Here is an 11,302-nt window from a genome sequence, read left to right on the forward strand (position 1 = left end):
CCGGGGGGGGGGGGGGGGGGGGACAAAAGTAAATATGATAGTATGTATCAACATGCTATGTTGTCAATTTTGATGACAAAATAATTGTTCTAAAAAGTTCAGATTGTTGCAGATTCAGGGGAAAGAGATGGCAGGAAGGTGACAGTAAGAAGGGTGGGTTACAGGTTTTTGGATTGAGAAACGAAGGAAGGAGGACTGCAGGGTTTTTCCTGCGTAGAGGAATTTTTGGGCACCCCCCAAAGATGTTTGAGCCAGCACCAAAGAAAAATCAACAGCGCCAAAATGATAAGAAAAAAATTGCATTTCAAATATTCTCCGAATGTGGTTTAATAGCCATTTATCAAACAACTGTTGAGCAAGCAGAACATAAAACTTAAATACGACGACTTTGACTTCCAGCAGTTACCTCTCCCACCATCCACAGCCGCTGTATTTTACACATAAAGCTGGGCTGGATTTATAAATGCGTTGGTTTGACCCGTTCCTGAACACTCTGCTACAAAGCTAGCGCTAAAGGGAGACATGACTTCCTGCGATTTCTCACAATATAAAAGCCATTTGTGCTTTTATATTGCTCATTGGCATAGTGGGACTTTTTCTTGTGTACAAGCACTTCTCACAAGCTGACGGTTGTCTCGCCTACCTGCTAATCTCTGTCAGCAAAGACAGAGCAAGAAAAACCTCGGGTTCTGCCTTTCATGCAGAGTCAGTCACTTTTTCGTTAAACAACCAATCGAAGCCTGGAGTAGGCAGGACATTAAAAAATGTTGACCTATGAAAATTGTGCATGGTGTTTTTAGCATTTAGCTAGCTACCACTGTAATGTGGTGACATTTACCAGGTGTAGTAACCAAACCAACAGAACGAAATAATGCTAATGAAAAGGAGGCTAAAGCAGAACATAAAATAATAAATTTGGCGGTCCGGTCTCATGTCACAGATCGGTTTATGGTCCTGCTGTCCTCTCCAGAGATCAAGGAGGACCCATAAAGTTGTGATGCTGTGGCACCAGGACTCAGAACCAGGAGGCCTGACTTCCTGGACAATGCAAAGAGGGTAATTGTAGAAGGTGACCATTCTAATGAGGAGGCTTAATTTGAATGATAAAGCATGATTAAGAGTGAGCACTTATGAGATTTAGGTTGAATGATTAATAAGCATTTATTACAACAGTACATTTAATAGCAATAATATAATTTAGCTTCAATTTCACTCTGGCCTCTTCTTTAAGTTTGTATTTGACATAATACCTTATTATCTCAAATAAAAAAAAGGACTGAAACAAATGTGTGTGAGACACAAAAAGACAATTTATTGTTTTAGCCTGTAAAAAATGTTTGACCGGTGGATTTTTTCCTTCTACCAGTCCCATTGGCAGGTGAGCCAAAAAGTTAATTTACACCCCTGCACACACATTATTCGTTGTATATATATACACACACACAAATACATGTAAGTGTACATGTCAGCACTTGTATGTATGTTCATGTAAATTAAGTATTATTTTATTGTTATTTATTCACTTACTTTTTCATAGGCTATGTAATTTGGTCACAAAAAAATATATTAAAACAGTTTCTAACCACCATGAACACAACTTATGAGTGATTTTTTTATGATTAGAGCGCCATTAACAAAAGAGCTGGATATTTCTGAAATGCCTCAGGAAATATATTATGAAAGATTGCATATCAGCAATCGCACATCATACAGAGTAGAGGACAATTATTTGGAGTATGTCATGAAGGCAGTTTGCGTTGAGATAGTTGAAAGAAGATGAAGAGCTATTAGATTTGAAGGTGGGCAACTCACCTGCTTTTAGATAAACACTGTACTCACCTTTTCTTTAACATTCTCAAATGAGGAAGGTGAAACAACTGAGAAACAGACTAAGAAGACATCTGTCTGTGGGTAACTTAGTGGTCGTAACCGGTCATAATCCTCCTGACCTACAGAGAGACCATGCCACAAATTAACTTACCATGTGGCAGACTAATAACTGCTTTTCTTCAATAAGGGGTGCGATTAAATTGAAAGAGTAAAACATAATCTTACCTGCTGTATCAAATAAGCCAAGGGTGTAGGGTTCACCCCCAATCATTACAGTTACTGCATAGTTGTCAAAAACCTGTGATAAAAGAAAGAATGGCATGTTATAGTCCGTTTAACAGTATTTTTTACTTTCTTAACCAAAATATGACTGACTGTCAGTATGCATCTGACTGTGAAACACACAAGTACTTACTGTTGGTACATATTCAGAGGGGAATTTGTTGGTGGTGTACGAAATCAATAGGCAGGTTTTTCCCACTGCTCCATCACCCACGACCACACATTTGATAGTCTGCATCTCTGTACTTTTTGATTCTACTGGCAATAACCCTGGCTGCCGGGAGAGGAAGAAGCTCATTAGGCCATTTAATATTTTAGACTTGTATTAACATTGGCCCCATAATAATAATTTTATTCTAAGTGTTATCTAGCGGTAAATGTCGCACCCCATTACCAAAACTGTCGAACATGCTAACGTTAGCTAATGACGTTACTCAATTGCCTGGCTAACTTTAGTATGTGTAATGCAATGGATCAATCACACAATGTGGCGCTATCTAAGTTACTTAAACAAACGCGTAACGGTAATAACGGCAACAGAAATTTGTTTGAGTATCGGTTAGCGAGCTAAGCTAACGCAGTGCTAGCAACAATGACAATGTTAGCAAGATTAGCAACCGGCCGGCTAACGTCAGCTTGTGAACTAACGCTAGCTTGGTCGCTGTACCTGAGTTCAAGCTAAAAAAACGAAGCATATAACCGATATGGCGAACTTTTATATGTAATCTAACTGCACAGTGAGATGTCAGAAATCATTTGAGTTACATACCAATACCCACCGTACCTCCGCTATTTAACGTTAGCTATCTTTTTCGCCGGGCGTTGGCACCAGCAAACAGCAACTTGGTCCAGTCAGGGAGAAGCTGAGCGTCCAAGTCCCGACTTCCACTACGACTGTCAAGCAAGGCAAACTAATACCGGATATCACCACCAAGTACAACATTTAGTATGTGTTGCAAAATATTACGCGACGTATAATACAAGATATGTCCCAAAGGAGATATAAATATGTCAAGATTAAATCTACAGTTGTTAATCTGAGGTATTGTTTTTTCACTATATGTCATTGCTCTATAAGTTATTCATAGGAGTCTTCACTTGTTTTCCACTTGTGCTTTTACTTTGAAAGCTAGTTTTCTCTGGTAATGGTTCTGTCTTGACACGACTTCATGCGAGGTGGTTCATGCAGCAGAAGTGGTGACGTAACCTGCTAAATCCCACACACCTTGCATCCTCACCTGAGTCTGAGATCTTCTATACCTCTTCCACAGTATAACAGGTAGAAGGCCATTCTTTATCTTAACAAGAAGATTGATAGATCTGACGGAAATAGATAGACTAAAAGAAATTGATTTGGGTATCAAACATATGAAAACATGTAGAAAAGGCATAGATCTGAAATGAATACATTACTAAAATGCTCTTTTGTTGTACAATAATACAATTAATGATGGCTGAATTCCATTTAGCTGCTTGAGTTTTAGGGTTCTATTGTGCTTGCTGGTTCAGTCACACTGTCATGGCATACTGGGACACTTGATTACAATGGACCCATCACTAAAGTTATTAGTAACACTAACAATGCTTTTCCTACTATGACAACACAAAATGTCTGCTGTGAAAAATACCTTGAAGGTGTCTCTAATGTTGTCCGTCCTCATGTACTGTATATACAAGAGGATGACAGAATAACAAACACAAACAATTATGGAATCCAGTACAGCACCACCACAGACTAAATAATTTGATACCTCTCTGACACACATAAACTGAACATTACATGCTTCACAAAAATCCGATTTAATGGGTTATAGCATTGGATTCTGTAGGTACGGCTAATACACAATTAAAAAACAGACACAATTGTCCAACTACAAACAGCAGGTTAATGAAATTTACACAAGTTACAAATCACAGCTGCTTCTTTTACAGAATATAATATCATATACTGGGAACATTGGAATATAATTTAGCTTTTGGAAATCACCAGTTTGTAAAGATTGAGAGAAACACTCCATCTCAGCTGTAGGTGTCAGCTATGGGACTTTCAAAGAAAGATTGTGTGTGTGTGTGTGTGTGTGTGTGTGTGCGTGTGTGTGTGTGTGTGTGTGTGTGTGTGTGTGTGTGTGTGTGTGTGTGTGTGTTGTGAAGAAAATATACCTCTGTGATCCTTAAATAAATTAACAAAAAATAGAGCAGTGCATTCAACCTTATAATTTGTTCATATTTGTCTTTTAAAAGCAGGATTTCACAAGAGTTACTCCTTCATTTATGCATGAAGGGATTTATCATTCTGCATGGCATTCAGATCTTTGGAGTACAACACTGACCTAGAAACAGGTGCTTAAATGCTAAATGAATACCAACCTCTATGGCCATCCATATACGATCTGCAAATAACTTAAATGAAAGCCAAGAGCCTCAGTTCCCCGGAGGTTCTAATTTGAAGCTGATTGGGTATTCATACGTTGGGCCCAAAGTTATCTGAGGCCCTGGTGCGGAAATTAATGAGGTTTTAATCATTTAAATACTAAGGAAAAAGAGCCTGAAAGCCACTTTTTCACTTGGTTTATTTTTCACTTTAATTCACACACTGAATGAGTGTCCAGTGGAGGAATGATTTCATACCCTCAGTATGAACATGTTTATAATTCACCCATGATTCAAAATGGTGGTCTTGCAGAGCTCACTAATAAATATTTGAGTTTTGATGTTGAAACTGTCGTTGGGGCCATCTTTTCCTTGCAGTCTTTATCCTCCATACAATGATATGTGTTGATACCAAACAACACAACATTAAAATAAAAAGGATCCAACGTAGAGTTGCCCACCAACTAGGTAAAACAAACACAAAACTAGGATTAGAGATATAGTATATTATATATATATATATATATATATATATCACAGTATATACTCACAGTATTTCATCTTGTGGGGATGAATTGGCTGGTGTGGTTGTTATCACTGTAGAAACGCAAGACATATACTGACTGTGGTCTCCTAATAATTACCTTTATACACTTTTCATTTTTGCCATCATATGGGGCCAATATTTCTTGATTAATAACATGTTTTCCTGCTAAATGACTTTTGGCTTCACCACATAATATTAAAGCAACACAATGCAATTCATTAAGGACAGACAGCAACAACATAGAAATGTAGGCTACCTGTGTGGGAGACGCGCAGTCTGACACCAGTGTAGACATTCCTTCCAGGTGTGGCGATGACACACCAGTACATATCCTGATCACTTTCTCTGACAGATGTCATTGTTACAGTGATAACTCCTGCCTCCTTATCATCTGCAATGGAGCTTCTGTCACTATGTCGGTTCTTGGGTGTTTTCACCACTATGGTACACAGCTCATATATCCGTCCTTTGCACCAGTACTTTGTGTATTCTCTGAACTGATGGTCATACTGACAAGAGACTGTCACAGATCCTCCGTATGCGGCTGTTACCACCCCTGGAGCTGACAGCTGGGCTGAGTCCACAGCATGTTTTGTTAGCCAGAACAGACAGAGAAGTGGTGCTGCAAAATGCCAAAACCATTTCACGTGATATAAGTTAGTTGTTTTTCCAAGTTACTTAGCCATTGTACAGTTAAGTACTTTAAACAGCTACTCTTACCAATGAAGAAGATCCCTGAGGTTTTCATGACGGGAATGGAAAAAAACTACGTAAAGCAGAAGCAAAGTGTGTAACATTTAGAGGCTTCCTCGTATTTCTCACATGTGGCAATGTTGTGCAATCTGTGTAAAACTGTAAGTTGATTTACTTAAACAGCAGGTGGCACTATCTATCTATCTATCTATCTATCTATTATACTTAATAATGATTTAACTGATGCCATGTATTATCATAAAAGATTATGCTTTCAGATTTCTTTTCATGTGCTTAGGTGTTTCATGTGCACATCACATTCACAGCTTCTGACTTGGCTGTTTTCTGGGGTACAGTTTAGTCCTGCAGACATGACTTGACTTTGTATGGTTGATAACCGCTAACAAATTGCTTTGTTGTAGCATCCAAAAGAAAAACCAACAAATATTTTAAATGGTTTCACTCCAAATCGAATAGACATTTCCAAAAACCTGTGAAATAGACAAACAGATTTAAAGATTTTTTTAAAGAAAATCATTTAAAAAAGAAATACCACAAGGTGAAAAATATTGTAGTTGTGTAATCTGAGCTGATTATGTCAGAGAGCCGTCACTTACTGACAGTTAGGTAGACTGACATGTCTTTACCAAGAAGGATCACTCTGAACTTCATGTACCATATTTTAAAACATTACTTTTTCTTACAATATGTAAACTTTACAGTATATTTATCCATTGTTAATCATTTATATTAATAATAATATAGATTTTCTGAGTTTAGGAGGAAGTTGGAATGACATTAATGTGTTTGAGGTCAACCAATGTAGGAAAAAACAGAACTATGTTGATGACAAATGCCCTGGTGGTGTGTAAGTAAGCAGCACAAGAGTTACAATACCCACAGGCACAAATTTATTTTTGAAAACCTCCTTTATAACAATGGCTTATTTAACATCTTAAACTTACTCATAGTATAGTTAGATCTGATAATTCTGACATAGAAACAAGACAGAATAGTTTATGAACCTCATTTTAAGTTTGTGAATATGCAGGCTACTATTAAATGAGGTCACAGTGTTAGCATTCTTTACTTTAAACTGAGCAGATGTATAATGTAAGTACATGTATGATATGTGAAAGATTAGCCTTTTGTAGGAGGTTTTTACCTCTGGGAAAGAATTCTCAAGTACTAAATTAACTTTCCCGAGATGATGAAATGACCTTGGTGAAAATTTAAATAGGATACTTTTTCACTTTTAACTCAGACAATGAGTGGGTAAATGAAACATCCCACTATCAGTCCCCTTGACACTTGTTTGACGTCTTTTCAAATGTTTGAGACATGCCTTGAAAAGCAAACTTGTTGGTTTGTTTTGGAAAAGCAAATGACATTACTTTTGCTACGCTTTGGCTCAGCCAAGGTGTTTTCCGCTGGCACCAGCATATCTTTCTTCAAATATTGCACACACCGTTAAAGATAAAGAAGGCTGCATTATAATGGAAGCTAAATGATTAGATAAGTTCTCCATTTACCATGTGAATGCTTTTGATTTCAATGCAAATCCATTTTCATGACATATCACGATCCCCTCATTTCAGTATGATTAGAGTTGTCAAACATATTTATCATCACATATCTGCAGTCTAAGTAGTTTCTTAAAGGCAATTTTATTTGCCTATTGTTTATGTGACTTGACTTCTAATGTTTTATGTCACTGCCAAACAGAGGCAGTTAATTTACTGCATGACACAAAAGGCATATTTGATATCATAGATTGTTATTGTTCTCCTGTGCTTCCATGCATAGATATGCCACTTTATACATAGGATTCAAATATTTAATTGGTGTTCTTTCTGATATGTATGCAGATCAGAGATAATTGGTATAATATCATTTATCTACATCCATAACGAACATTTGTGACAAATTCTTTAATGTTTTTTTGGTGTTTTGTGTAATATTTTAAACAAACCCTGTGCATATTTTCTGCATTGGTTTTTTTTGCTTGGGATTATGCTTGTTTTGTATTTATGAGTCCTTCATGCAAGGAGAAAGTGTGCCTGTGGAGAGTATGTCTGGAAGCGAGATAAGTAATCACTTATTACTCCTTAAGTGAGCACATTTGATTTTCATTGAAATAATCTTTTGCAAATAAACACCTTTTTGGCAGTTGCCCTGTCTTTGTTAGGTCTGAGCAAACTGGCTGTGTATAAAAGCACCTGATAGATGACCTCCTTGTACAAGGTAGTCATGGGCAAAGTACTGTTTGTGACGGGTAAGTCAGTGCTGCTGTATTTTGAAAAATGTTTCTCTTCTATGTAGAGCAGATGGTCTACTGCTAATTTCTATTTCCAGGATTTGAATATACAGTATATTGCATCTATTTTAGGGTGCAGTTTTAAGCACTTATTCCATTATATTTACTTTTGCTCAAAGATAAACATGTGACTTTTTATTTTACAGCTCTGGCCCTGCTGCTGCATGCGCAGCTTGGTAAGCAATCTATGAATATGGGACACAATGTACATGTTTATTTCTCTTTTTATGGTCACAAATTGCATTGTATTATGTGGTTGGTGTGTAAATAATTAGGGGTTTCTTTTGAATCAAAGGCTCATCCTTCATACTGTCATGCTACTTCACAAACTGGGCACAGTACAGACCACCTCCAACCATTTTTATGCCCAATGACATCGACCCATGCCTGTGTACCCATCTTCTGTATGCCTTTGCCACCATAAAGAACAACCAACTGGCCACCTATGAGTGGAATGATGTGGAGCTTTACAGTCAGTTTAATGCCCTTAAGAACAAGTGAGTCACAAAAAATGTGTTTTGTATAAATAACCCAATAAAGAATAAAAAATGTTTCACTAATAGAGCACAGTTAGGAAAGGATTGTTTTTACTTGTCACTGCATTGTACTGTAAATTGTCCGATTCTATGGCAGGAATGGCAACCTGAAGACTCTTCTGTCTGTTGGAGGATGGAACTTTGGCTCTACAGGGTGAGATAATCCACTGATATCTGCAGACTCAGCACTCTAAACAGTGGAGAGCTTCCGTTTAAATTAATTTATTTCTGTTCCCACATTAGGTTTTCACAAATGGTGCTGAGTGCTGCCAACCGTCAGACCTTCATCAACTCAGTCATTTCATTCCTGAGGAAGTATGAGTTTGATGGACTTGACATTGACTGGGAGTATCCAGCCAACAGAGGAGGCTCTCCTGAGGATAAGCAATACTTCTCTGTTTTCCTGGAGGTTAGTTTGCTATGTCTGGTTTTCTGCTCAGTGTCCAGTTTATTTTATTTCTGTTAAAATCATTTCTTACCTGATAGCATAACTGTTCAAGCTTTCTCCCACATTTTTGTGGCCACAATAAATCCCTTGGGGTTTTCACAGTGCCTTGTTGAATAAAAGAATAAAAGATGTATAAATGCAAAACAGCTCACAAACTGACATGTCAAATCATGGATTATGAAACCAGGAGTTCAGTTAACACTAAATATTTTATATCTGTTGACATTCAACAGGAGATGAGAGCTGCATTTGAGAATGAGGCCAAGCAAAGCAACAAGGCTCGTCTTCTGATGTCTGCTGCTGTGGCGGCTGGAAAGAGCAACATTGATTCAGCTTATCAGGTTCCCAAGCTTGGCCAGTAAGCATCTGAAGCAATATTTGTGGTGTGTCCTATCTTATCCACAGCAACATAGACTGTTACATTTGAACAGAACAACTCTGAATGTCATTCCTTTACTCTAAAAGATCTATGTAAGCTTGTTAATCATGTTGTGGTAACCTCTCCTTTTCTTGTTTTCCACACCCAGGGCCCTGGATATGATCAATGTCATGACGTATGACTTCCATGGCTCTTGGGACCCAATGACTGGTGAGTGCAGTCCCCTGTTCAGAGGCCCAGAGGACCAGGGTGGCTACATCTATTTCAATGTGGTGAGTGCTTGAACATCCACATTAACATTTTCGTATACCAAAATTGGGCTAGTCTAAAAAATACACGTACAGTTTCTCTGTAAGTTTAGTAAGCTTCATCTGCAACTACATTAAAACACCCACAGAAGCTATCTAGTTCCAGAGCCATGTATATTTCCAATTCCTTTGTTCCAGGACTATGCCATGAGCTACTGGAAGAGCCTGGGAGCCCCAGCTGAGAAGCTGCTTGTTGGTTTCCCAACGTATGGTAACACATTCACTCTTAGGAACCCTGCTGACCATGGTGTTGGAGCACCTATTGCTGGTGCTGGAACACCAGGAAAGTACACACAAGAGGCTGGGGAACTTGCTTACTTTGAGGTATGCTTTCTTATTTAAGAATAAGCTTGAATGCTGATGGTGTTAGTTAATGTTCAGTGTTAGTTAATGTTCTTCTGTATGCTCGATAACAGATCAGGCTGGTTTATCATAGAATTACAGACCCCAGATGAACAAGTGAATGTGTTCCTAGGCTGTCATTTATGCATCACATTGCAAAAATTACAGATCTGCGGCTTTTTGAAAGATGGAGCAACTGAGGTTTGGAACCAGGCCCAGGATGTGCCGTATGCTTACAAAGGAAACCAGTGGGTGGGGTATGACAACATCAAGAGCTTCCAGATCAAGGTAACAGAATACTTGTTTTACCATTTGACAGGCCACTCTGTTGGCTGCTGCAAATAACATCTATGCTAAAAATGTTTGAAACTCTCCATAACCTGTTGACTTTTCATGTATTATAAAACGTGAATATTTTGCTTCTGTGCTATAGCAGAATGTGACAGAGGGAAAAGTATTGTGTGTTTTTGACCTCAAAATGCTTTCTACAACATCCCCTTCTGGCTGCCTGTAGGCTGACTGGCTGACAAAGAGTAACTATGGAGGTGCCATGGTGTGGACCCTTGACATGGATGACTACTTGGGCACTTTCTGTAACCAGGGAAAATACCCACTGATTAATGTTCTCAAAAAGGGCCTTAATCTGGAACAAGCATGTAAGACGTTTAATTTTATTATTGATGGTCAATGTGAAATCCACAGTGTTCTCAGAAAAAGTATGTTATTAAGTAATTTTCTGATGTTTTTCAGCCTGTGCCCCGCCTGCCACTCCACTTCCTCCAATCGCAGGAGTGAGTGCGACTACTGGAGGCAGCTCTGGAGGCAGCTCCAGTGGAGGCAGCTCCTCAGGTGGGGACTCGGGCACCAGCGGCATGGACAGCGGGTTCTGTGCTGGAAAGGCCAGTGGCATGTACCCCGACCCAACAAACAAGAACCAATTTTACAACTGCAACAAAGGCAAGACCTACTTTGAGAACTGTGCTGCTGGTCTGGTCTTTGACAGTTCCTGCTCTTGTTGCAACTGGTCCTAAAGCTCAAGTTTTAGATTGACTGGTTAACTGTAGGCTGAATGACTCTGTTTTACAATTGTTCTTAGTTCTCAGGAGCCATCTTCTCTGAGTAAAAAGTCCTTCTTTCCACATTGGATGTATAACAATGTAAAACTAATGCTGTTCTCTAGAGTAATTTTCAAAGCAAAGAAAATAAACATTTGAATTGTTGCTGGTGTGTTGTATCTATCCACATTCGTT

General features: G+C 38.4%; 3 protein-coding genes across 6 annotated transcripts in view; 1 reads left to right on the forward strand and 2 right to left on the reverse strand.

Moving 5' to 3' along the window:
- Window positions 1-3,052, reverse strand: part of LOC123975143 (cell division control protein 42 homolog) — a 5,567-nt gene extending 2,515 nt beyond the window's left edge. For 2 of the 4 annotated variants that reach the window (XM_046056351.1, XM_046056350.1), the window contains exons 1-4: window positions 2,882-3,039; window positions 2,246-2,386; window positions 2,056-2,128; window positions 1,840-1,949 (exon numbers count right to left, since the gene is read on the reverse strand). In XM_046056351.1, coding sequence (XP_045912307.1) covers window positions 1,840-1,949; window positions 2,056-2,128; window positions 2,246-2,350 — 288 coding nt within the window. In that variant the 5' untranslated portion in view covers window positions 2,351-2,386; window positions 2,882-3,039. Of the gene's footprint in view, window positions 1-1,839; window positions 1,950-2,055; window positions 2,129-2,245; window positions 2,387-2,881 lie in introns of all 4 variants that reach the window. The other 2 variants (XM_046056352.1, XM_046056353.1) reach the window with 2 other exon arrangements.
- On the forward strand, window positions 2,725-11,272 carry LOC123975139 (acidic mammalian chitinase-like). The gene is made up of 13 exons (XM_046056337.1): window positions 2,725-3,058; window positions 3,242-3,391; window positions 7,893-7,997; window positions 8,186-8,215; window positions 8,335-8,536; window positions 8,673-8,729; window positions 8,819-8,984; window positions 9,257-9,381; window positions 9,551-9,674; window positions 9,849-10,034; window positions 10,221-10,340; window positions 10,567-10,708; window positions 10,803-11,272. Exons 3-13 carry the CDS (start codon window positions 7,949-7,951, stop codon window positions 11,081-11,083), a joined length of 1,482 nt encoding a protein of 493 aa, XP_045912293.1. The 5' UTR covers window positions 2,725-3,058; window positions 3,242-3,391; window positions 7,893-7,948; the 3' UTR covers window positions 11,084-11,272.
- LOC123975142 (CMRF35-like molecule 1) lies at window positions 3,894-5,837 on the reverse strand. Its single transcript, XM_046056348.1, has 4 exons — window positions 5,750-5,837; window positions 5,286-5,651; window positions 5,034-5,079; window positions 3,894-4,946 (listed from the first exon to the last, which is right to left on the reverse strand). Exons 1-4 carry the CDS (start codon window positions 5,775-5,777, stop codon window positions 4,802-4,804), a joined length of 585 nt encoding a protein of 194 aa, XP_045912304.1. The 5' UTR covers window positions 5,778-5,837; the 3' UTR covers window positions 3,894-4,801.
- Window positions 11,273-11,302: the final 30 nt, after the last annotated feature.

The sequence above is a fragment of the Micropterus dolomieu genome, linkage group LG08 (assembly GCF_021292245.1).
Source record: "Micropterus dolomieu isolate WLL.071019.BEF.003 ecotype Adirondacks linkage group LG08, ASM2129224v1, whole genome shotgun sequence".
In the NCBI taxonomy this organism is placed as follows: domain Eukaryota; kingdom Metazoa; phylum Chordata; class Actinopteri; order Centrarchiformes; family Centrarchidae; genus Micropterus; species Micropterus dolomieu.